The sequence below is a fragment of the Lytechinus variegatus genome, chromosome 7, assembly GCF_018143015.1.
Source record: "Lytechinus variegatus isolate NC3 chromosome 7, Lvar_3.0, whole genome shotgun sequence".
Taxonomy (NCBI): Eukaryota; Metazoa; Echinodermata; class Echinoidea; order Temnopleuroida; family Toxopneustidae; genus Lytechinus; species Lytechinus variegatus.
This window is the reverse complement of record NC_054746.1, coordinates 12,142,563-12,170,013: the sequence shown is the minus strand read 5'-3', so window position 1 is coordinate 12,170,013 and position 27,451 is coordinate 12,142,563. Positions and strand designations below refer to the sequence as shown.

The 27,451-nt window shown below is 40.1% G+C and overlaps 1 protein-coding gene and 1 long non-coding RNA gene across 2 annotated transcripts; one reads left to right on the top strand and one right to left on the bottom strand.

Moving 5' to 3' along the window:
• Window positions 1-14,798: 14,798 nt before the first annotated feature.
• LOC121417964 (hydroxyacyl-thioester dehydratase type 2, mitochondrial-like) lies at window positions 14,799-19,234 on the bottom strand. Its single transcript, XM_041611672.1, has 4 exons — window positions 18,885-19,234; window positions 17,535-17,617; window positions 16,670-16,770; window positions 14,799-16,168 (listed from the first exon to the last, which is right to left on the bottom strand). Exons 1-4 carry the CDS (start codon window positions 19,139-19,141, stop codon window positions 16,085-16,087), a joined length of 525 nt encoding a protein of 174 aa, XP_041467606.1. The 5' UTR covers window positions 19,142-19,234; the 3' UTR covers window positions 14,799-16,084.
• Window positions 19,235-20,472: 1,238 nt separating this feature from the next.
• On the top strand, window positions 20,473-24,737 carry LOC121417963. The gene is made up of 3 exons (XR_005970407.1): window positions 20,473-20,679; window positions 22,439-22,583; window positions 24,322-24,737. It is a non-coding gene; the product is annotated as an uncharacterized LOC121417963 (long non-coding RNA).
• Window positions 24,738-27,451: the final 2,714 nt, after the last annotated feature.

The window sequence follows — 27,451 nt, the reverse complement described above, 5'->3', positions numbered from 1 at the left end:
TAAAATATTTTTTTTCCAAAATTGCCCCCGAAACCCCCCCAGAGCAGCCGTCTTCGCTCCCTGGGATGTTTTGGCATCCTAACCGATCATTATAGCGAGAATCGACAAGATCCAAGGAGTTTGAATTTTCGACCCCTCGCCCCACCCGCGACATGGAAAATTGGCCAAAATTGGCCATAATTGGTTAAAATATTTTTTTTCCAAAATTGCCCCCGAATCCCCCCAGAGCAGCCGTCTTCGCTCCCTGGGATGTTTTGGCATCCTAACCGATCATTATAGCGAGAATCGACAAGATCCAAGGAGTTTGAATTTTCGACCCCTCGCCCCACCCGCGACATGGAAAATTGGCCAAAATTGGCCATAATTGGTTAAAATATTTTTTTTCCAAAATTGCCCCCGAATCCCCCCAGAGCAGCCGTCTTCGCTCCCTGGGATGTTTTGGCATCCTAACCGATCATTATAGCGAGAATCGACAAGATCCAAGGAGTTTGAATTTTCGACCCCTCGCCCCACCCGCGACATGGAAAATTGGCCAAAATTGGCCATAATTGGTTAAAATATTTTTTTTCCAAAATTGCCCCCGAAACCCCCCCAGAGCAGCCGTCTTCGCTCCCTGGGATGTTTTGCATCCTAACCGATCATTATAGCGAGAATCGACAAGATCCAAGGAGTTTGAATTTTCCACCCCTCGCCCCACCCGCGACATGGAAAATTGGCCAAAATTGGCCATAATTGGTTAAAATATTTTTTTTCCAAAATTGCCCCCGAAACCCCCCAGAGCAGCCGTCTTCGCTCCCTGGGATGTTTTGGCATCCTAACCGATCATTATAGCGAGAATCGACAAGATCCAAGGAGTTTGAATTTTCGACCCCTCGCCCCACCCGCGACATGGAAAATTGGCCAAAATTGGCCATAATTGGTTAAAATATTTTTTTTCCAAAATTGCCCCCGAACCCCCCCAGAGCAGCCGTCTTCGCTCCCTGGGATGTTTTGGCATCCTAACCGATCATTATAGCGAGAATCGACAAGATCCAAGGAGTTTGAATTTTCGACCCCTCGCCCCACCCGCGACATGGAAAATTGGCCAAAATTGGCCATAATTGGTTAAAATATTTTTTTTCCAAAATTGCCCCCGAAACCCCCCCAGAGCAGCCGTCTTCGCTCCCTGGGATGTTTTGGCATCCTAACCGATCATTATAGCGAGAATCGACAAGATCCAAGGAGTTTGAATTTTCGACCCCTCGCCCCACCCGCGACATGGAAAATTGGCCAAAATTGGCCATAATTGGTTAAAATATTTTTTTTCCAAAATTGCCCCCGAAACCCCCCCAGAGCAGCCGTCTTCGCTCCCTGGGATGTTTTGGCATCCTAACCGATCATTATAGCGAGAATCGACAAGATCCAAGGAGTTTGAATTTTCGACCCCTCGCCCCACCCGCGACATGGAAAATTGGCCAAAATTGGCCATAATTGGTTAAAATATTTTTTTTCCAAAATTGCCCCCGAATCCCCCCCAGAGCAGCCGTCTTCGCTCCCTGGGATGTTTTGGCATCCTAACCGATCATTATAGCGAGAATCGACAAGATCCAAGGAGTTTGAATTTTCGACCCCTCGCCCCACCCGCGACATGGAAAATTGGCCAAAATTGGCCATAATTGGTTAAAATATTTTTTTTCCAAAATTGCCCCCGAAACCCCCCAGAGCAGCCGTCTTCGCTCCCTGGGATGTTTTGGCATCCTAACCGATCATTATAGCGAGAATCGACAAGATCCAAGGAGTTTGAATTTTCGACCCCTCGCCCCACCCGCGACATGGAAAATTGGCCAAAATTGGCCATAATTGGTTAAAATATTTTTTTTCCAAAATTGCCCCCGAATCCCCCCAGAGCAGCCGTCTTCGCTCCCTGGGATGTTTTGGCATCCTAACCGATCATTATAGCGAGAATCGACAAGATCCAAGGAGTTTGAATTTTCGACCCCTCGCCCCACCCGCGACATGGAAAATTGGCCAAAATTGGCCATAATTGGTTAAAATATTTTTTTTCCAAAATTGCCCCCGAAACCCCCCAGAGCAGCCGTCTTCGCTCCCTGGGATGTTTTGGCATCCTAACCGATCATTATAGCGAGAATCGACAAGATCCAAGGAGTTTGAATTTTCCACCCCTCGCCCCACCCGCGACATGGAAAATTGGCCAAAATTGGCCATAATTGGTTAAAATATTTTTTTTCCAAAATTGCCCCCGAAACCCCCCAGAGCAGCCGTCTTCGCTCCCTGGGATGTTTTGGCATCCTAACCGATCATTATAGCGAGAATCGACAAGATCCAAGGAGTTTGAATTTTCGACCCCTCGCCCCACCCGCGACATGGAAAATTGGCCAAAATTGGCCATAATTGGTTAAAATATTTTTTTTCCAAAATTGCCCCCGAAACCCCCCAGAGCAGCCGTCTTCGCTCCCTGGGATGTTTTGGCATCCTAACCGATCATTATAGCGAGAATCGACAAGATCCAAGGAGTTTGAATTTTCGACCCCTCGCCCCACCCGCGACATGGAAAATTGGCCAAAATTGGCCATAATTGGTTAAAATATTTTTTTTCCAAAATTGCCCCCGAATCCCCCCAGAGCAGCCGTCTTCGCTCCCTGGGATGTTTTGGCATCCTAACCGATCATTATAGCGAGAATCGACAAGATCCAAGGAGTTTGAATTTTCGACCCCTCGCCCCACCCGCGACATGGAAAATTGGCCAAAATTGGCCATAATTGGTTAAAATATTTTTTTTCCAAAATTGCCCCCGAAACCCCCCCAGAGCAGCCGTCTTCGCTCCCTGGGATGTTTTGGCATCCTAACCGATCATTATAGCGAGAATCGACAAGATCCAAGGAGTTTGAATTTTCGACCCCTCGCCCCACCCGCGACATGGAAAATTGGCCAAAATTGGCCATAATTGGTTAAAATATTTTTTTTCCAAAATTGCCCCGAAACCCCCCAGAGCAGCCGTCTTCGCTCCCTGGGATGTTTTGGCATCCTAACCGATCATTATAGCGAGAATCGACAAGATCCAAGGAGTTTGAATTTTCGACCCCTCGCCCCACCCGCGACATGGAAAATTGGCCAAAATTGGCCATAATTGGTTAAAATATTTTTTTTCCAAAATTGCCCCCGAATCCCCCCCAGAGCAGCCGTCTTCGCTCCCTGGGATGTTTTGGCATCCTAACCGATCATTATAGCGAGAATCGACAAGATCCAAGGAGTTTGAATTTTCGACCCCTCGCCCCACCCGCGACATGGAAAATTGGCCAAAATTGGCCATAATTGGTTAAATATTTTTTTTCCAAAATTGCCCCCGAAACCCCCCCAGAGCAGCCGTCTTCGCTCCCTGGGATGTTTTGGCATCCTAACCGATCATTATAGCGAGAATCGACAAGATCCAAGGAGTTTGAATTTTCGACCCCTCGCCCCACCCGCGACATGGAAAATTGGCCAAAATTGGCCATAATTGGTTAAAATATTTTTTTTCCAAAATTGCCCCCGAAACCCCCCCAGAGCAGCCGTCTTCGCTCCCTGGGATGTTTTGGCATCCTAACCGATCATTATAGCGAGAATCGACAAGATCCAAGGAGTTTGAATTTTCGACCCCTCGCCCCACCCGCGACATGGAAAATTGGCCAAAATTGGCCATAATTGGTTAAAATATTTTTTTTCCAAAATTGCCCCCGAAACCCCCCCAGAGCAGCCGTCTTCGCTCCCTGGGATGTTTTGGCATCCTAACCGATCATTATAGCGAGAATCGACAAGATCCAAGGAGTTTGAATTTTCGACCCCTCGCCCCACCCGCGACATGGAAAATTGGCCAAAATTGGCCATAATTGGTTAAAATATTTTTTTTCCAAAATTGCCCCCGAATCCCCCCCAGAGCAGCCGTCTTCGCTCCCTGGGATGTTTTGGCATCCTAACCGATCATTATAGCGAGAATCGACAAGATCCAAGGAGTTTGAATTTTCGACCCCTCGCCCCACCCGCGACATGGAAAATTGGCCAAAATTGGCCATAATTGGTTAAAATATTTTTTTTCCAAAATTGCCCCGAAACCCCCCCAGAGCAGCCGTCTTCGCTCCCTGGGATGTTTTGCCATCCTAACCGATCATTATAGCGAGAATCGACAAGATCCAAGGAGTTTGAATTTTCGACCCCTCGCCCCACCCGCGACATGGAAAATTGGCCAAAATTGGCCATAATTGGTTAAAATATTTTTTTTCCAAAATTGCCCCCGAAACCCCCCCAGAGCAGCCGTCTTCGCTCCCTGGGATGTTTTGGCATCCTAACCGATCATTATAGCGAGAATCGACAAGATCCAAGGAGTTTGAATTTTCGACCCCTCGCCCCACCCGCGACATGGAAAATTGGCCAAAATTGGCCATAATTGGTTAAAATATTTTTTTTCCAAAATTGCCCCCGAATCCCCCCCAGAGCAGCCGTCTTCGCTCCCTGGGATGTTTTGGCATCCTAACCGATCATTATAGCGAGAATCGACAAGATCCAAGGAGTTTGAATTTTCGACCCCTCGCCCCACCCGCGACATGGAAAATTGGCCAAAATTGGCCATAATTGGTTAAAATATTTTTTTTCCAAAATTGCCCCCGAAACCCCCCAGAGCAGCCGTCTTCGCTCCCTGGGATGTTTTGGCATCCTAACCGATCATTATAGCGAGAATCGACAAGATCCAAGGAGTTTGAATTTTCGACCCCTCGCCCCACCCGCGACATGGAAAATTGGCCAAAATTGGCCATAATTGGTTAAAATATTTTTTTTCCAAAATTGCCCCCGAAACCCCCCAGAGCAGCCGTCTTCGCTCCCTGGGATGTTTTGGCATCCTAACCGATCATTATAGCGAGAATCGACAAGATCCAAGGAGTTTGAATTTTCGACCCCTCGCCCCACCCGCGACATGGAAAATTGGCCAAAATTGGCCATAATTGGTTAAAATATTTTTTTTCCAAAATTGCCCCCGAATCCCCCAGAGCAGCCGTCTTCGCTCCCTGGGATGTTTTGGCATCCTAACCGATCATTATAGCGAGAATCGACAAGATCCAAGGAGTTTGAATTTTCGACCCCTCGCCCCACCCGCGACATGGAAAATTGGCCAAAATTGGCCATAATTGGTTAAAATATTTTTTTTCCAAAATTGCCCCCGAAACCCCCCCAGAGCAGCCGTCTTCGCTCCCTGGGATGTTTTGGCATCCTAACCGATCATTATAGCGAGAATCGACAAGATCCAAGGAGTTTGAATTTTCGACCCCTCGCCCCACCCGCGACATGGAAAATTGGCCAAAATTGGCCATAATTGGTTAAAATATTTTTTTTCCAAAATTGCCCCCGAATCCCCCCCAGAGCAGCCGTCTTCGCTCCCTGGGATGTTTTGGCATCCTAACCGATCATTATAGCGAGAATCGACAAGATCCAAGGAGTTTGAATTTTCGACCCCTCGCCCCACCCGCGACATGGAAAATTGGCCAAAATTGGCCATAATTGGTTAAAATATTTTTTTTCCAAAATTGCCCCCGAAACCCCCCAGAGCAGCCGTCTTCGCTCCCTGGGATGTTTTGGCATCCTAACCGATCATTATAGCGAGAATCGACAAGATCCAAGGAGTTTGAATTTTCCACCCCTCGCCCCACCCGCGACATGGAAAATTGGCCAAAATTGGCCATAATTGGTTAAAATATTTTTTTTCCAAAATTGCCCCCGAAACCCCCCAGAGCAGCCGTCTTCGCTCCCTGGGATGTTTTGCCATCCTAACCGATCATTATAGCGAGAATCGACAAGATCCAAGGAGTTTGAATTTTCCACCCCTCGCCCCACCCGCGACATGGAAAATTGGCCAAAATTGGCCATAATTGGTTAAAATATTTTTTTTCCAAAATTGCCCCCGAAACCCCCCAGAGCAGCCGTCTTCGCTCCCTGGGATGTTTTGGCATCCTAACCGATCATTATAGCGAGAATCGACAAGATCCAAGGAGTTTGAATTTTCGACCCCTCGCCCCACCCGCGACATGGAAAATTGGCCAAAATTGGCCATAATTGGTTAAAATATTTTTTTTCCAAAATTGCCCCCGAATCCCCCCCAGAGCAGCCGTCTTCGCTCCCTGGGATGTTTTGGCATCCTAACCGATCATTATAGCGAGAATCGACAAGATCCAAGGAGTTTGAATTTTCGACCCCTCGCCCCACCCGCGACATGGAAAATTGGCCAAAATTGGCCATAATTGGTTAAAATATTTTTTTTCCAAAATTGCCCCCGAAACCCCCCCAGAGCAGCCGTCTTCGCTCCCTGGGATGTTTTGGCATCCTAACCGATCATTATAGCGAGAATCGACAAGATCCAAGGAGTTTGAATTTTCGACCCCTCGCCCCACCCGCGACATGGAAAATTGGCCAAAATTGGCCATAATTGGTTAAATATTTTTTTTCCAAAATTGCCCCCGAAACCCCCCCAGAGCAGCCGTCTTCGCTCCCTGGGATGTTTTGGCATCCTAACCGATCATTATAGCGAGAATCGACAAGATCCAAGGAGTTTGAATTTTCGACCCCTCGCCCCACCCGCGACATGGAAAATTGGCCAAAATTGGCCATAATTGGTTAAAATATTTTTTTTCCAAAATTGCCCCCGAATACCCCCAGAGCAGCCGTCTTCGCTCCCTGGGATGTTTTGGCATCCTAACCGATCATTATAGCGAGAATCGACAAGATCCAAGGAGTTTGAATTTTCGACCCCTCGCCCCACCCGCGACATGGAAAATTGGCCAAAATTGGCCATAATTGGTTAAAATATTTTTTTTCCAAAATTGCCCCCGAAACCCCCCAGAGCAGCCGTCTTCGCTCCCTGGGATGTTTTGGCATCCTAACCGATCATTATAGCGAGAATCGACAAGATCCAAGGAGTTTGAATTTTCGACCCCTCGCCCCACCCGCGACATGGAAAATTGGCCAAAATTGGCCATAATTGGTTAAAATATTTTTTTTCCAAAATTGCCCCCGAATCCCCCCAGAGCAGCCGTCTTCGCTCCCTGGGATGTTTTGGCATCCTAACCGATCATTATAGCGAGAATCGACAAGATCCAAGGAGTTTGAATTTTCCACCCCTCGCCCCACCCGCGACATGGAAAATTGGCCAAAATTGGCCATAATTGGTTAAAATATTTTTTTTCCAAAATTGCCCCCGAAACCCCCCAGAGCAGCCGTCTTCGCTCCCTGGGATGTTTTGGCATCCTAACCGATCATTATAGCGAGAATCGACAAGATCCAGGGAGTTTGAATTTTCCACCCCTCGCCCACCCGCGACATGGAAAATTGGCCAAAATTGGCCATAATTGGTTAAAATATTTTTTTTCCAAAATTGCCCCCGAAACCCCCCCAGAGCAGCCGTCTTCGCTCCCTGGGATGTTTTGGCATCCTAACCGATCATTATAGCGAGAATCGACAAGATCCAAGGAGTTTGAATTTTCGACCCCTCGCCCCACCCGCGACATGGAAAATTGGCCAAAATTGGCCATAATTGGTTAAAATATTTTTTTTCCAAAATTGCCCCCGAAACCCCCCCAGAGCAGCCGTCTTCGCTCCCTGGGATGTTTTGGCATCCTAACCGATCATTATAGCGAGAATCGACAAGATCCAAGGAGTTTGAATTTTCGACCCCTCGCCCCACCCGCGACATGGAAAATTGGCCAAAATTGGCCATAATTGGTTAAAATATTTTTTTTCCAAAATTGCCCCCGAATCCCCCCCAGAGCAGCCGTCTTCGCTCCCTGGGATGTTTTGGCATCCTAACCGATCATTATAGCGAGAATCGACAAGATCCAAGGAGTTTGAATTTTCGACCCCTCGCCCCACCCGCGACATGGAAAATTGGCCAAAATTGGCCATAATTGGTTAAAATATTTTTTTTCCAAAATTGCCCCCGAAACCCCCCAGAGCAGCCGTCTTCGCTCCCTGGGATGTTTTGGCATCCTAACCGATCATTATAGCGAGAATCGACAAGATCCAAGGAGTTTGAATTTTCGACCCCTCGCCCCACCCGCGACATGGAAAATTGGCCAAAATTGGCCATAATTGGTTAAAATATTTTTTTTCCAAAATTGCCCCGAATCCCCCCAGAGCAGCCGTCTTCGCTCCCTGGGATGTTTTGGCATCCTAACCGATCATTATAGCGAGAATCGACAAGATCCAAGGAGTTTGAATTTTCGACCCCTCGCCCCACCCGCGACATGGAAAATTGGCCAAAATTGGCCATAATTGGTTAAATATTTTTTTTCCAAAATTGCCCCCGAAACCCCCCCAGAGCAGCCGTCTTCGCTCCCTGGGATGTTTTGCCATCCTAACCGATCATTATAGCGAGAATCGACAAGATCCAAGGAGTTTGAATTTTCGACCCCTCGCCCCACCCGCGACATGGAAAATTGGCCAAAATTGGCCATAATTGGTTAAAATATTTTTTTTCCAAAATTGCCCCCGAAACCCCCCCAGAGCAGCCGTCTTCGCTCCCTGGGATGTTTTGGCATCCTAACCGATCATTATAGCGAGAATCGACAAGATCCAAGGAGTTTGAATTTTCGACCCCTCGCCCCACCCGCGACATGGAAAATTGGCCAAAATTGGCCATAATTGGTTAAAATATTTTTTTTCCAAAATTGCCCCCGAAACCCCCCCAGAGCAGCCGTCTTCGCTCCCTGGGATGTTTTGCCATCCTAACCGATCATTATAGCGAGAATCGACAAGATCCAAGGAGTTTGAATTTTCGACCCCTCGCCCCACCCGCGACATGGAAAATTGGCCAAAATTGGCCATAATTGGTTAAAATATTTTTTTTCCAAAATTGCCCCCGAATCCCCCCAGAGCAGCCGTCTTCGCTCCCTGGGATGTTTTGGCATCCTAACCGATCATTATAGCGAGAATCGACAAGATCCAAGGAGTTTGAATTTTCGACCCCTCGCCCCACCCGCGACATGGAAAATTGGCCAAAATTGGCCATAATTGGTTAAAATATTTTTTTTCCAAAATTGCCCCCGAAACCCCCCCAGAGCAGCCGTCTTCGCTCCCTGGGATGTTTTGCCATCCTAACCGATCATTATAGCGAGAATCGACAAGATCCAAGGAGTTTGAATTTTCCACCCTCGCCCCACCCGCGACATGGAAAATTGGCCAAAATTGGCCATAATTGGTTAAAATATTTTTTTTCCAAAATTGCCCCCGAAACCCCCCCAGAGCAGCCGTCTTCGCTCCCTGGGATGTTTTGGCATCCTAACCGATCATTATAGCGAGAATCGACAAGATCCAAGGAGTTTGAATTTTCGACCCCTCGCCCCACCCGCGACATGGAAAATTGGCCAAAATTGGCCATAATTGGTTAAAATATTTTTTTTCCAAAATTGCCCCCGAAACCCCCCAGAGCAGCCGTCTTCGCTCCCTGGGATGTTTTGGCATCCTAACCGATCATTATAGCGAGAATCGACAAGATCCAAGGAGTTTGAATTTTCGACCCCTCGCCCCACCCGCGACATGGAAAATTGGCCAAAATTGGGCAAAATAATTGTGGATGCTACAACGGGGGTGGGGGGGATGAGCGATTAGCTTTCAAGAATGAACAAATGATCTTGCAATGAATAATGCAATCAACCGGAATCCAATGTGTTTCTGTGTAAAGAAAAAAAATATTATATGAGACGTTTCCATAAAACAGCTTTTTTAAAAATAAGTTCATATGGATAATTTTTATTTCAGTTGATATTCATATGGTTCTTTAAAGAGGTTTTTATCCATATTTATATTTTATGTGTCCGAGCCTTCTATTCAGGCGCTCGACTTATTTTAAGATTTGAACACATTTTGTAGCAAGTTGATTAAAAATGTCGGATACTGAAAAGCCATGGCCCTGGGAAGTGCCCTCCAGCACCCACAAAAAATTTCCTTGGGGTGTTGTGTGTATTATTCCCCATAAAGAGCAAATGGAAAATGTAATCGAAATTACCTTCATTTTGTTGTAATTAAAGCTTTTTTTTCTTGCTTCTCAAATTTCTCGAGACTAATTTGACCTCCATTTTGTAGCGAAAACTTTTTTTTTGTAGCATTTTTTCTTTTCAAATTAACATCATCACCCCCATCAAAAAAAAAATCTTTCCGGTTTCACAGGCCTAATTCATTCCCCATAGACTCATGTGTTAAATTGGCAGTTTAAAAAATTCATAAAAAATAAGGATGAAATTCGGCGGTCAAATGTTTACTACCAGTGGATAGGATATATATCTGGCAATCCATATCTGACCCCATCTGACCAGAAAAGGTTTCCTCGACCGGCTCATTTTAAAAATAAATTGGCGTGTTTGAAGACACCTTCGGGGGGAGCAGATTCATCACCTCAAACAGCAAAATAGCCCTAATCCTTCCGCCAGTCAAAATATAGTCCAAAATTGGTGATATTTCTTCCCAATTTGGGAAAAGGAAGTTCAGTAATTACCAAAAATAGAATCAGTGTTAAATGGACAATCATATGCATACACTTTGTCAATCAGTCATATCAAAATAAAAAAAATAGCAATGGGTTGGCTCGAATGAATATTTATGGCCTGCCACTAGTGATTAGGCCCGTGTAACCTTCCCAGTGCCCTGATAAAAGCCGGTCCTTCTTGAAAGAAGTTTGGGATTAGGTAGTCTTGGCGCAAATCAGTATTTTTAAACCTCAAAAGAATGATAAATATTCACTTTTACAAGCTTCCATATCTAAATCTAATCGCCAGTTGCATTCTATTGCCGTCTGATTGAGCTTTATGCTGGTTGCACAGCATTCTGCATTCTTTCCTCGTAAAGTGGTCCCAGTTCTGTCAGGTTATTTAGACGTAATTGCAAAAGTCATTTCCGAAAGTGAAACTGCAAACTCTTGTGGCTTCGCGTCACAGCATGTAAAAATCAGTGGATTTGCTAGTAAAATAACACCAATAAAAAAGGAGAAATGTGGAACAAGGGGGAAATGTATATTTGGCCTTACAAATTTGTTGAGAATGAAAATTGATGACCACCCGTCATCTCGTAGTACATCGCTATGCAGGGGCGGACCCTGGATTGTCCGCCGGGGGCGGCAAAAATGTTCATCTTTTGTTTTCTGATTAGCTGCCCAAAGAGCCAAAGTCGTTTGAGGATGGACGGGGGGGGGGTAGTCATAAAAGGCGAAGTGTAAATATTTTTTAGCTTTATTTGTTAACAAAAAAATATAGGTCTTGTAGTCCTCAAGTAATGATGCGAAGTATTTTCTATTTGTCACCTCTTTCTTTTTTTATCACCTCCGATTGAATATTTTAACCTGTGAAAATGTCTTCTTGTATTGTAATTATTGTAACATGAAAAATGAAGACACTGTCATACAACATCAAAGTGATTTTATTATCTTTAGAACCATATAGTTCAATGCAAAGCAACAATGTGATTGCATAGTATCCTAACATTTTTTTTTTGTTGTTTTAAATCGTCTTTTAAACTCCATGGAAAAACCAAAAGTATTTAGGACTGGATAAAGACCACCCAAATATATTATTTTAACCCCCTTTTGTTTGACAAAAAACAGAGACGAAATGTCACTAAATTCGCGGGAAGCTGTATAGAGGCAAATATATGGCTGTCCTAACAGCCAAATGGGGAAAATTAAGGTATGATCAAAGGGTGATATGACGTGGGTAAAGCGGTAGAATACCAATCGTATTGGGATTTCCCTCATTCACAACTTTGCTCTTCATTACAACCATATTATTATCATGAGCTAATTATCAGGGGCGGCGACAGGGTATTTTGATAGGGAGAAGGGTAAGACAAAAAAAAACGGGGAAAATATGCCCAATATCCAATTAAATACTGGTTTTAAAGATTACGGACATCGATGTTTCCAACCCTTCTCTTTTGTCGTGATTTTGTCCACTTCTCGAGAAATCGCAGGGAGTGCCCCTGTCCGTATGGCGTTTCCCCTAGCCCCCACAAACAAATAGATGGATCCGGGCAGTGAATTGCTTTGGACTGACCATATATTTGTCGAAACAAACTTTGTAGCCATGCCTTTAACTATAGTCAGTACTAAATGGACTACAGTACTTGGTATCAAGTTCAAATGCATAGTAGACCTCTGTATTCCTTATTGTTTTTTGGGGAAAGTCTCGAGCAAACATTTCGGTTGTCTGGAAAATTTGATTAATTTAGAGTGCATAAATTTGAAACGTGCACTTTCTTTGCAAACCCTTCAGTTTTTGCTGACGAAAACTACAGCGCTTTAAACCTAAATTCATCTTGAAGGATAGAAAATGTACACCAACGCTCCTACAAATTGGTATCGACAATCTCAGGATGATGCGCTATTATCTTCCCGCAGAGAGACCATTACATTCTGACATTACTCCAGCTGAAATTTATAGGGTTGCATTATTATAGTTCGTCCATCTTTAATACAAAGGGAATAGGGAAAATGAACATTTTTTTCTTCTGGATAAAGAGAGGTATGAAATAAAGTATCAAGCAGTGGAAGAAAAAAATGGGGACAGGGCGATTGATTTTTGTTGCGGGGGGGGGGGCAGATTGAGGCTTTACTCGAAAAGGTGGTCCATTTTTTTCCTTCAAATTTCCTTGACAAGCAGCATAAAATGGTGTTAGAAGTATGATCCCGAAGTATGATACAATGATTTAACCAGAACAAAATCCTACTGTTTTTATATATTTTTTAGGGTGGGGCAACCCCTTCCCTCAAACCTAATAGGAATGCTAGGGTGTACGTGTCTCTAGATTGTTTAATTTCAATCCGTGCAGTATATGGATTGTGACTTTTTTGAAAGACGGTAAATTTAATCTAAGTGAAGGGAAAGTCATGATTTCCAAATGCAATTCTCAAAACACACAATAAAATCACCTTTTCACTAACATGATTAAAAACATAGACTATAATAGAAGAATTAAGAATCATCGTAACAGAAATAGGAAATAAACGTCCAGCCTGTCTGCAAGCCATCCCAAATCACAATTTCCCATCAATCCCTTTAAACCCTCCCACATCTCGCTTGGGGTGTGTAGGGTTAATGAGATTCTCCACAGGCCTTCCATAAATGCAAACTACTTTGTTATTCCAAGACAATTAACTCTCTAAACACAGAAGGTCAACCCACATACTCGGTACCATTGTTTATCCACCAGTAGGGGGAAGCTGCCGGGGTCTATCACCACCCAGAAGGGCGCTGCGGCTCATCATTGCATGGTGCTATCAATTCTTGTGTCAATCTTTCTAAAAATGAGGAAATTACGATTGTAAAATAGAGACCCGATGGGCTCCGTCTTATGAAGAGTTGCGACATATTCAAAGTCGAGCTCAAAGTGCGATTGATCTCAAATTGCTATCTCTTTAGTATACAATATCAGATCAATCAAAGTTTGAGCTTGTTTTGAATACATCGAAACTCTTCGTATGTATGATGGGACCATGGGGAGCATTTCATTAAAAAAATGTCACTGATCTTCGCAGACTACTTTTATAAGCTACAGAAATCCTTGCATCTGATTGGTTAAGAGTAAAATTTTTAATGAAAGTCAATAATTATTTGTATAATAAAACGCTCCCCATGTCGGTTTGGGTGCAGCATTTTTATGTTAAGTTTTAACTTCTGGTTCAAGAAGAGTGATTGAAAAAGTATTCATGCTTCCTAAACCCATAAACCTGAATCCCTTCTTAATGTTAAAATGGAGCTTGGGGCACTTTTTAGAAAAGATCACTTATTAGAGAATATAGCAAAGGGTTTATTCATGATTTTATTTTCAAATGTGATTTTTTTTAAATGCTCGTTCATCACAGAATGCCGTTTTCAACCTGTACTAAGGGTTTAGAGTGGACTTGGGGCCCTTTTCAGAAAAATCCCTCAAATGTCACTTTTCATTAATTAGAGAAAATAACTTTTATAATTTTTTTCCACTTGTTAGAAAATCTAAGATGGGAAAGTGCTTCGAAAATGGCGACGACCCTACTCCTTTGTTTTTTTTTGGTGGGGCTTGTCAGATAATTTTTGCCTCTCTTGACGATGTTTTCTTGGTATGCTAATGGGTCAACCATCATGATGACCAAGACATAATCATCATCATCATCATCATCATCATCATCACTACCATCATGAGCATCACCATTATCATCATAAATGCTTATTAAGCATAATTACTGTCATCACTACTATCATCATCATTATCGTCATCATCATCACTACCATCAACATCACCATTATCATTATCACGACTATCATTATCAGCACCACAGTCATCATAATCATCAATATCATCATCATCATTGGGTGATTACAAGTCCGGTGTTGGAATTTGGATTGCTTCCCCTGGCTCCAAAATCAATTCCGAGTTTGTAAAACTGATCCAGATCACATTATTGACATCTCAAAAACTAGTGAGTGACTTTTCAGGACCATCTTCATTTTAAGTTTGGCGTTATACTCTTTTAAAAATTGACCCAACACCAACCCAATAGGTCAACACTAAACTTGAAATCATCCACTGTCATGGCCATCAGCATCACCATCACAACTGTCAATAACACTTGCATCATCATCATCAACATCATCATCATCATCACCATCATCATTATCATCCTCATCATCATTATCAACATCATCATCATCATAATCTATCAAATCAAATTTAGACTAATATACAAATTTCCAACATGACAACGAATAGATCACAGGACTGAACAAGTTGCTTCTATTTTCAGTACAGCTGGAACACAGAAGTTAGTAAATTCACTGGCCTGTAGTCTGAGGCTTGGTTGATAGATCCAAGATTTTAGGAACCAAATGTGAAACAAATCCCTCTCAGTCGAGTTGTCCATTCACTATTTCATGAATAGTAAAAATGAAAATGATGAGTATATTATTCAAGGCCTATCTGAACCATTGGTAAAGGTTCAATGATAAGAAATATAGTTTTCTATCATTTTAATATCCCCATCTTACATAAGTAGTGGCTGTTATATTGTTTGCAAATCTTTTTTAGAATTTAATTTTTATTGTATATTTACCATTAAAGATTATATTTCAGATCACATCCTTCACCCAATCTGTGGTTTATGATATACTCTATTTTTTGCCTGAGAATGATTTCGTTAATAAATGATCAACGATTTGAGTAATCTTTATATTTACCAAACTGAAAACCAATACAACTATAGAAACAAAGTACAACAGCCCAAGTTTCATGGCTTTTTGGTGCTTACCACATAAAACGTTTGGCCTTCCATGTTTGTGAACATTCAAATTTGTGTTTCTTGTTTCTAAACTTTGCTTTCAGTTATGGTACAAATTTTAGGAACCAAAGACAAAATTACCCTCTGCCCATTAAATATCTGGACTTCAGTAGCTAATAACAAAAACTTGTAAATGTCTAGTGAAAATAAGTTTCCTGTACACAGAAATCAGATCTGTATTTCACATTGTGATATTCCTAATACTGAATTAATTTTCTGTTCCGACTATTCCTATTTACTGTGGAAGCATCGTGGTGTAGCAGTTCTGACTCTCGCCTTAAGATCAAAGGGTTGCGTGTTTGAACCCCATGGCACGTAGCATCCTTTGGCAAGGCGTCAATCCACACTCTCCATCAAGGTGTTAAATGGGTACCTGTAAGATGGGAAAGCCTATGTAGTATGCCTAGCAATAGAGTCTTGGAACTCTGGTTGGAAAGCTCCCCAGGGAGTGGAGAATGTGCATATACTGTGTAGGGGCATGCAAGGATCAGATGACCCAGGTGATAATATATCTGTAAAGCACTAAGAGACGTTGTTCTGATGTATTAAGCACTATATAAAAGCAGAGTATTATTATTCCTGAAATAGAAGAAACAGTGCATTAGCTTTATTGGCACTTGCTGAATTGCTGAATTTGCTGAATCCGTTTTTAACTTCAATTGTTAGCTGGATTATGTGAGCAACTGACCGTGCCTCAATGTTCAGTTCACAACATCACATAACAGTCTTCCTTATTTTGCAAATCCTCCATTCACAGTTGAAAACTTTGCATCATGTTTCTTCTGAATTTGGGTTGAGTTTCTTCCTCCTAGCTGATTTGGGGGCAAGAAGTGTAGCTGTTCCAGTCATCACAATCTGAAATTTAATATTAAGAAAGTAATGAAGTAAGTCCGATGTAATTGTTGCAGAATATTATCATTATTATTACCGTCATTATCATTATTTTTAATATTATTATCGTCTTTACTCGCTCACATTTTTTTTTAATTTTGCCCCTTCCTCTACATTTGGCCCCATGAAAATTTTTGGCTCATTGCACTACTGTGCAGTAAAAAACATGCATATATCAGCTGCCTTGGATAAATGAGCCTATTACTGGCCTTTAACTTCTCATCATTGCAACCATGCCTATTTTATCTTTCTGAATCACAATTCCCACCTCTACATATCCACTTCAATGTCCTATCTAATACAATATAATCTCAAAATAACATCAGGGAAGTATTTCAAAAAGCAGACAATTGTTATAAGCTACCCCAATTCTAGCATCTGATTGGCTCAGAGCAAATCAGTTAGTGAAAAATTAGTCACTGCTTGTTTCATGAAACATTCCCAGACATGTGTATCAAAGCCTACCTCATCCCTTTCAGGAACTCGACAAGTGATGGCGCAATTTACCAATAAGCTCCTGACATCTGTGACTTCCACCTCGGCGATGACCTCCTCACCAATGAATACTATAATGAAAACATGAAAAGTAACTTGGGACATAGGACAATTACAAAAAATTGATATGATAAATTGCTACTTTTAATCAATTTTCGAATTACATAAAACAATTAGAAAATAAGAGCTCTGTGAAGTACATTCACAATTAAGTATGTACCCTCTCTCTATGTCAGTCATTCTCAATTATTTTTTTGAAGCTCCACATTTCTTGTTGAGAATCTGTACTGTTCCACCAGTGCTAACGAGCGAAATATTGCTGAGGGGCCCCTGGTGGGCTCGAGGGCCGCGGAGCCCCTATCCAAGAATCCCTGCTCTACGTCCTTTCCCCTATTCCTACATATATACTTTGTAAAAAATGACTAATTGGAAGCAAGAAATTCAATGTTTATCTGATTTGAATTGAGTTTTTACAGGGATGTGAGTGGTCATAAATAAAAAGATCTGAAAAAAAAGCTGAAGAGTGTTGAAAAAGTCTGAAATAAAAAGAGCTCTCATACTTTATGTACAGAGAAAAGCCAAAAATAAGCTGAAATTAAGCTGAAAATCAAGACAAACAAATTCTGAAATCAGCTAAAAATCTGAACTCTCACACCAAATTGCTTTTTAATGGTGCAGTGCCATTTGATGGCTGTACAACAAGTAAAAAACAGCCTGTTTGCAATACACTTGTGACTTTTTTACAAGGTCACCTGAATAGAATGACACATAATTGCTGTTTGCTGTGTGGGCATCGAAGGGGGAACGTGACTGCAGCATGAACAGTGTTACTCACATGGTTTTGGAAATTCAGTAGAATGAGATATGACAATGGTTCCAGGTCCAGGTAGTTTGGTTCCCATGACAGCAGATGCCAAACTATGATCAAGAACAAGATAAGAGTGAGTTTAATTTCAGAGGCCTGTATTCTGAACTCTGGTTTAAATTAAACCCTGGTTTAATTATGGGAGCCGATTGCTAATTAAGCTTCGTGTTAAGGCCCCAGATGTAATGTAAAAAGGGAATTTGGAAATTATGAAAGCTCTGGGGATTCAAATACAATGAAAGATTGATCTCCAGAAAACAAACCAACAAATACATAACGTTAGATAATGAGATAGAATTGACACATTTTTTTTTTGTCTAACGTTAGTCATTACATCTATTTATTAAGAAGTACCGGTACTCTGCCTCAATCCCCAAATTTCCAAAAGTAACTTCTTTATTAGTTCTTAGTTTTAAGAGAGTCAAAAGGGGCCTAAGCTTTCGATCCTAGCAGAATCTTCTTCAGAGGCAAAATGACAAACATATAAGGTGGAACAACCATAATATAGACCACAGACATTCAAGTATTCAAGTACAAAATATCCAAAAGGAAAAAAAAATATATATATACAAATGGTGTAACTGCATATATATGGTGTAATATATATATATTTTTTTTCCTTTTGGATATTTTATACTTTTATACTTACATATTTATTTTTACACTTACTTTCTTCTCTTAGTTTAATGCTCTATCATACATACTTATGTCTTTTGCACATTGTCAGTTGTTCCCTTCTCTTTCCCTTTTTTCCCCACTCTTACGCACCAGTTTATCATGCCTTTCTTTGTTACCTGTTTGACCCACCTCTCACTAATTCTCTTGTTATTCTTCTCTTCCTCATACCCTCTATCACTGTTTTGTTCTAGATCCTGTTTGATGTTGCCTGCCTTATATCTTAATCCCTCCCCGCTTGAGGTCTTTCTTTGGCCTTACTCACACTAACTTCCCTTTGTGTCTGCCTAGGCCTACTCCTTTTCTTTCATCCCCTTCATTAACCTGATTGGTAATGCCCCTTCGTCTCCTTGTTTCCAGTGTTGCTGTTGAATGTCTGTGGTCTATATATGGTTGTTCCACCTTAAATGTTTGTCATATTGCCTCCGAAGAAGATTCTGCTAGGATCAAAAGCTTAGGCCCCTTTTGACTCTCTTATTTACTCCATTGGCTCTTTTTTTTTAGATAAGCAGTTTTCAGCAGCTTCTTTTTGCCAGTTCTTAGTTTTGCACTAGATCTATCAAATATTTTTCACAAATAATCAAAATTATACGCCTGGCTTGCATCAGACTTACTAGAGAGCATAAGATATAAATCGATCATTACCCATTCAACAAAACTCCATGAACCACAGTCCTGCCAAATCTCGTCTTAGCAGCATATTCTTCATCGGTATGCAGAGGATTTGTGTCGCCCGAGAGTTCGGCGAAGAGACGCACCTCTTCTCCGCTAAACGTCCTGGAGAGAGCGGCTTTATCTCCCTTTTGAAACCACAGCAAGACACTTGATCCTGACGCGTACATTCTTGAAAACATGATGCTGCATCTTTGGAATGATTTGAAAGGGTGAAGAAGATGAGACATGTTCCCTATAAAATACTAAATTAACGCGGAAAACCTAAATTTATTCCGGCTCGAAGATTGCAGACAAAACTCGTTTCTGTGCTGACTAGCAGACTGCCCTCTGTTGACTGAATCCGTAAATTCTAAGGGGAATTCCCGTTCCGACGACGATCAATTATGATTTTCATGTGAGAAATACTGACAAATGATAAACAAAGAGAGATCAATCGCAAAAGAGGACCATGTGACTCGAAAAGTTAACTAGATAGATGGCAAATTGCTGTGTTTACTATTGGTTTTTTGTTAATACAGATTTATGTTCCTTTTTATCATAGAGCAATACCACTACATATCCCCACTAAATAAAAGAAAGAACGGCTTTTGTTTATGTGTATAGATAAAATGCCCCTGTGAAATTGCAAAAATACTCGTATATTCCAACATAAAGGAAAATGTTCGGTATAGACTAAAATTCTGATTGATATAATTATGATGGAAACTAAGTTCATGAAAACAAGGCGTCCAGAAATTTTGTGCCTGGTAACAAAATGTGGCTATAAAATGAATTACGATTTAATAATAAAACAATGGGAAAATAATTTTGTATATATATTTTCTCATTCTCAATGAATTGGAACCTTCAAAGGAAAATCAAATATTTCGAATACTTATTTCAAGTATTTCAATAACAAGGGATGTTAGCGTCAGTATGAGGTATAATTTTATAATTTAACTGTTACATGCACTAAAAAAAGAATTAATAAACAAACACAGAGAATATCCGGAATTTTGTTATAAATAGATACATTCGTTGAGTTGATATAGATGGTTCACATAAATCGGAAAGATTGAATAGATTGAAAATAATAATTCAATTAGTTATGAATTGTTTCAGTTGTAAAACGTTTTGATAATGAACATTTGAATGGATTTATTAGGATAGACCTATTCCACAAATTACTGACCAAATATACTGATTAATTAAGATCCAGTTACAATAAATATCAATTTAGAGGAAACATTACATTTTGAATTGTGAAGTTGCAAAATGAATAGATCGATATTGAATAGAAGAAAATACTTGCTCATTAAAGTCCAGCCTCTGGAGAGGTGGGGGGGGGGGACGTACTGTCTAAATATGACGTCATATTTTTCTCAATTAAACTATAGGGACATTAGAAGATTTCAATATATTTCATTTATTTTCTGCGAATGTGATTATATTAAAACGACATGTGCGGAGGCAATCGCGGTAACAAAACGACAAATGTCCACCCACAATAGCCCATTGTAATGCACTGGGGCGGAAACGAGAACATAATGGCGGGAAATTTTGAAAAGCTGATGAGTTTGAATGGATTTCACCAACAGGAATGCAAGTAATGTTTTTGGCACGTAATGTCCAACCTTGGCGCCACACAGCAGAATCTATACGGCGAGGTGCTCTCAAATAAAACAAGACATCAGACAGAGATTCTTTTCCTAAACTGCGTATATGGTAGGAATGGTTTGACACTTCAGGAGGTGATTTCAAATATTAGCAGTTTGCTGATAACCAGGTCAGTGATAGGATTTATCTTACTGTTCAACAAAGTATTTACTTCTGGAACGTTTTAAAAATGTCGGAAATAAACAGATATTTACAAGGGTATAGTACCAATGAAGTCAGAGCATAAAAAGAAATTTGTTTTTTTCGAGATTAACTGAAAGTTTATTTGTCAGTGTTTGTCAGTTCTTTACTTTATGGGGAAATTATGAGAAAAATTTCTAGCAAATTAGAGAGCCCCATCCTGGATATCAACCTATGAGTCAATAGCAGAGTCTGTCCTAACGTCTCCTTTATCCATTGACGTAACTGGGATTTTCCAAAGGAGGGGGGGGGGGGAATTCGTCCGCCAAAAAAAGTGACAAGCAAAAAAAAAAAGGTCTTCAACTGTAAGTAAAGGACATTTCTCATCCGAAAAAAATGACGCCCCCCAAAAAAGGTCTTCAAGTTCAAACAAAGGAGGGGCCACTTGTGGCTCGTCAGGGGGGCAATCTGCCCCCCCTAGGTACGCTAGTGCCCCTCTCCCTTTTCTCTATTCTTTTGCTTCTCTTTTTTTCTCTCTCTTCCCTTTTCATTCATTTCCCTCTCCACTTGCTGCTCTTTCTATCTCTAATTCCACTTCCTTTCATTTTTATCTTCGTTCCATCTTTTACTTCTCTCTCGTTTCCCTTCCTTCTTTCCTCTCTCCATCTCCCCCTTTCTCTTCCCTTCATTTATTTCCCCCTTTCCTTTACCCCCTTTCCTTTTTCTCTTTTCGTCGGTAATAGGCCGATAATAAATAATACCGATATTTTGTCGGTAATCAGGGCCTCCACTCATTGGCGGCGGAAGCCAAAAATTTTAGGAGGGGACAACCAAAAAAATTTTGACAAGCCCCCCCCCCAAAAAAAAAAGGTTTTCAACCCAAAAATTTTAGGGGGGACGTAGGAAAATAAATTGATAAGCAAAAAAAAAAAAAAAAAAATTTAGGGGGGGACCGTCCCCCTCCTCAAATTTAGGGGTGGACACGTCCCCTGTCCCCCCCGCTTCCGCCGCCTATGCCTCCACCCCCCCCGAAAAAGGCCTCTCGACGCCCTTGTCTGAAGTTGGCATATTTTCAACAAATAGTGGATCTGTGGTCATTTCATAAGTTATATACACATCGTGCTTTGTATGCAAATGAGGGAACAGATGACGTAACCCACTCATTTCTTTTTTTAAAATTATGAAATATTTAATTTCAGTCCTCATTGTAATGTGAAAAAAGTTTTATTCCTCCGTAAACACGTGAAATTGAATTACCATCAATGTAACATAATGTGATTAAATGATTAGTTTCCTTATTGTTAGATCTGCATCCGTGGGGGGCACTTACATTGACGAGTGGGTACCATGCACGACCAAAAAACACGTAAAAGAATATCTTTTTCAAGATAGGGCACGTTACGTACGTAACGTGATACTTGTTAAGGGTACTTTTTCATAAAATGGAAATACTTGTTTAGGGTGCTTTTCGAGACCCCATGGTCGAGCATGGTATCCACTCGTCAATGGACGTGCCCCCGGATCTGCAAAAATTAAAATATTTCATAATTCATGTAGTAAATGTAGAAGAATTATAGTCTGTTATATTATGAGTGTGTCTTATCAACTTATCTGTTGCAAATTACTAGATTGTGTATATAGTAACGTTTTATGAAAAAATAACGAAATTTAAAAAAGGAACTTTATTATTCCGTACAATTTGATGATAATTTCAGCGTTGTGCTTATTTAATTTTTCTTTTTATTCAGATCAGCTTTTTGTTGGGGAGGACTTTTCCTTCGACAAAAGCTCCAGGAGCCCGTAACACAAAGCTTAATCAGCAATCATCATAGAATTTTTTTTAACGATTAATTCCATTGACTACAGCTGTGCTGCCATTGTCCATTGTATTATGTAAGTAAGTCACGTTGACTCCCGGTAGGGTTGACTCTGATGTCACTGTAGGGTTGAGATCTGGAACATCTTTTTAGGGAATGGCGTTTAATAAATTGAAAAATATTCTTTTTATGAATTATTAAAAAATAAAAAAAAGATTGTTTATGCACGACGTATATTCCGCACTGTGCATCAATAGGAATCAACTTTAATTAGGTTGCAGCTTTGCAGGGATCCCCAAAATTGATACGAAAAACGTCAAGTAAAATGAAAATCAGTAACAAATACGTTTACTTTGATTATTCTACCTATCATGGAAAACTTGATTGTGATCGGCTCCTGAACCCCGTACCATAGATGTGGCTAATTTTCAAACTGGGCAATTTAATGATGAGAATTATGATCTGTTATATTATTATACAGTGCATATCAAAAAAAGTTTACACTTTCCTGTAAAACTATACATTTGTAATATCCTGAAGATTTTTCCACATTTTAACATTGGTACAGATCCATTTAATCAAATGACATATAACTGTCGAAAATATTTCTGCTTGAGTGAGCACCACTTTCTTTTAAAAAGTTAGTGAAAAATGAATTGCGCAGAACTTTGAAATAGTTATGGGAATATAAGTAAACCTTAATCATGAAGACGTGGAATTTTGCAAGTAATTAAAAAAAAAACTTGTTTCCTTGCCCAAAACACTTCGAAGAGTAAATTGCGCCTACCCCACTCCCCCATACACCGAGGCAATCGTGACGATATTTGCTTTACACTGAGCTGTGATTTACATGAAATGGCTAAGGCTTGATTTTCATTTTGTTAATCATTGTAAAGCTTGGGAAAAGTATGGAGAAACAAGTATTAAATTAAAAAATGAAATGTAACCCACTTTAACTGATAAAAACTTACTGAAAAAATGCTGGAGATGTCTGATCTAAACTTTTGTTCAAATTCAGTTATGTCCTCAGATCCAGCTGGCACAAAAATGGATGTGCGGAAATCCCAGGGGGGACAGGGGGACGTGTCCCCCCTACTCAAAATAGTAGGGGGACACAATATCAAATGTCCCCCCTACTATTTTTGGTCTTTGGTGATGCTAAGAAATATATAACTCAAAATAGGAATAGAACGTGCGTTTTTTTTTTTTTTTTTTTTGCTTGTCAAATATATTTTCGTCGAAATAACCTTAAATTTTATGTAATGGCCTTTTTTTTTTGCTTGTCAAATTTTCCAGACCCTTGTCCCCCCTACCTTTTGGGAGAGATTTCCGCCCCTGCAAAAAGGGTAAAGATTGTGCTTACTAAGTGTTAAATTTCATTTTGCTTGTCAAAATTGTTACAAAACGCTTGAATGTTTCCGCTTTGAGTTAGCTAAAAGTGCAAGGTAAATGTATGAGAAACGTTCCGCAGGGTAAGTTTGACCATAGAGCTATTCCATGGTTTGACATTCGCTCTATCCTTTTGACACAGCGTGAAAACGGGCATTTCTGCGCAAACAGATTTTTTTGAGCTTTACAAAAAATGGACAGTGCTCACTCAAGTGTAACATTCTGTCAAATCTTTTACTTTCATTAGATAGATGAGACCCAAGATTATAAGTGAAACAATTACCCACATATTGTATATTTTTTCATTCCAAGGGCTTTTTCAAAGTGTAAACTTTATTTTTGATACGCACTGTATAATGAGAAAAGGAGCATGTATCACTGTTTAAGACTGTTTCACTTGTTTTCTTTACGTTTCTGACTTTCAGCGCAAGATGTAGCCTGGTCAGAGAGGAATGGAGCAGGTTTTCATCAGGGGTTAAGATAACGGCGGGTACAAGTGCAGAATACAAAATATTCTTTGGAAGGCATCTGTATGATTACCTTACGGTGAGATGAGGTACGGCGACGTCATTTTTGACCAGGTAATCCAAGGGGACCCATCGGTTTTACCAGGAGGAGTTGGACAGTGTATTCGAACGACGAATCTACCGTGTTGATACCATGGTCTTAGAGTTCACCCGATGCAGTCTCATCATGGTGAGGGGTGATCAAGGATCCAGTTGGTCTTCCGCCGGCCCAAGACCCAAGACCTTTGTTACATGCCGGAAACCCCAACAAAAAATAATTGAAAGAAAAAAAAATAAAACGAGCATATCTCTGAAAATTTCATCAACATCGGATGCAAAATAAGAAAGTTATCACAAAACATTTATCGACCAATCACTATTTCTTTTGTAATGATTTTATTTTATGAAATATGACATGTCTTTATTTCGCATAATGTGAACCAAGGCTTGATTCCTCCTTGAAAATGAGGTATTATCATAATTATATTGTGATTACTTTAGACACTTCCTTGTCAAATCTGCACAATTTGAAATATTCAATATTTCATTTCATAAAATACAAAATAAATAGTGAGTGACGTGGCCTACATCAGAAGCATTCTTATTTGCATATCACTTTGTTATGCAAAGCGCAACAAAGTGACTGCATTTTCTTTCAAAAATAAGCAACTTTATGCTCGTTTGATATTTCTCTTTATTAAAATTCACCTTTTGTTTGGGGTGGACTTACCCTTTAAAAATTACAATATGATTCGTTGGAACAAAACAGGTCAACGAAAAGTTAAACATTAGGCCTATTTCAAAAGAAATACTTGCATGCGGTAATTTGAGCGGGGTGCAGAAAACGAATAACAAAATAATGGAGGAAAGGAAGAAAAATGTGAATGCCAAAGGTAAAGCAAATACGCCAGACGGTGGCCTGTACTTATAGAGAAGAAGAAGATCAGAAATGAAGCTTTGAGAGTTTGAAATTTAACATTTTTATCAGAGTTTTTGCTCTCTCGCAAGATTTTTCCTTTCAGGATCTCATAAAATTGAACAGGAATTGCGGGTTAAGATTTAATTTATAATGTTGATAAAGTGTATAGGCCTTTCTTATTTGCCAGTTTCTACTCCCTACATCTGTTAAAATATTAATGAAAAGCACAGAACAAAATGTTTATTACTAAGTTTTTGACCATCTCTACCACTTGATTTCAGTGTTTTATTTATTTATTTAGTGTTGCTCTTTGCACATAAAGCACAGGAAAGTGCGTTTTATGGATAGAAATTTGTATTATCCCTTGATAATTCAAAGCTTTAGGTCGTCAAAGAAATTGCGCGTCGAGTTCGAAAAACAAAAATGTTTCAATGTATGCGTGTAATTGCTGGTACAGCCTTGGTTAAGAATGAAATATGTGAGGCATATTTTCTAAAATTCGATTTGTTAATTCGAATTGGTGTAAGTTCCTCAGCAAATGTTATTTGGGCTATATTTTTTAAATTTGTTCTGTTGCCTGGGAGCATCCTCATAAAGCCGTTCTCAAGTTACGGATGACTTTACACAAGACTGTTGACCTTTTCTTGTGCAAACAGTTGATTCCTAAGAAGCTGACTTAGCACATAAGAACAGGTTCCAGCCGTTCATAACTTTACGAACAGCTTTATGAAACGACACCCAGGATGACTGATTAGTAAATGATCGTGTTACACCTTCTTTTGGCTACTTGTATTTATTCTCGTACCGGTTTCATATAAAACTTGCCACCCCTCTCTCTCTTTGCATATTTGTTGTATTTCCATCACTAAACTTCGTAATTTCCCATTACTGAAAATATCTATCTGTCTCTCCACTTCCTCTCATCTTCTTGTCGCTGCTAATTTGCGTTTATCATTTTAAACACTTTCCTTTCCGGTAAATCTTCTAAACTTTCTTTCACAAGCCATTACAACTGCCGCCCTCACTCCTTCGTGTTAAATGATCTTTCCTTTAACCCCTTTTTTACTTTTTTTTTATCTATCATTAACATAAAATGCTAACCCTTTTTTAGTAACCCCTCATCGATTATTCATCCCCTATCCCTCTTCACATTCAGATCCACCTTGAACGCCCTATTTCATATCTCATCCCCTTTCTCATTCTTGACGGATATTCAGCGATCTTTCAGCTTTTCTCATTTTAATTCAATTTTTAAATATTCTTAGTTTTTATATAACTCTAGCTCAATCACATCCAACCAGACCCGCGGCTCGGTCATTCTACTTGGTTAAATATCTTATCATCCCATACCTTCTCTGTGACAACTTTCCCCATTTTCCATTCCCTCTCCCTCTCACTCCAGTCTCTACCCCTCATTTTCACAGACCTCTTGGAAAATGAGAGTGAATTTCATGAAATGCATTGATAAATCTGATCTAATAATCACTTCAGCAATAGAACTAAACAAACTTCCAAAGAAGACTGATCTAAAGCAGTGCCAATTTGTCATATTTATTCTTGCTTTGTGAATTCCATACTGTATTCCATAGTATTGTGTCTCTCAATGCATTGATATCTATTACATAATACAAATTGAATCTGTGATAATATATACAGCACCTTGTCGGAAATACTATTCAAGTAAATCTAAACTGGTATCGATTTCAAATATTTTCAAAAAATTATTTTCATTTTCTGAAGTTCACTCTTGTAAAATCAAAGTAAAATATCCCTTATTTTCAATTTCAATCATGGCTGGAATGTTGCAAAGTGAATTGTTATTGAGGTGTTCACTAATGACTAAACATTTTACTCATGATTTTTCTTTTGGGTTTATGGACAAAAACTGAAATTGACCAAGTTTACTTTCAATAGTGTTGATAATGAATACTTACTCTCAAAATAACATGATAATGCAGTATTTACTGTGATTATAATAAAAAAAATTGAAGAAGGAAAGGTTGGCCATCAATTTCAATCCATTTTGCAACATTTTACCAATCTGGACGGGAGGAGTGTGTATGTGTGTGTGTGTGTGGGGGGGCTAATTGAAGTTTATTTGGCTTGTACGGTGCAGAAAAGGGCAATCCA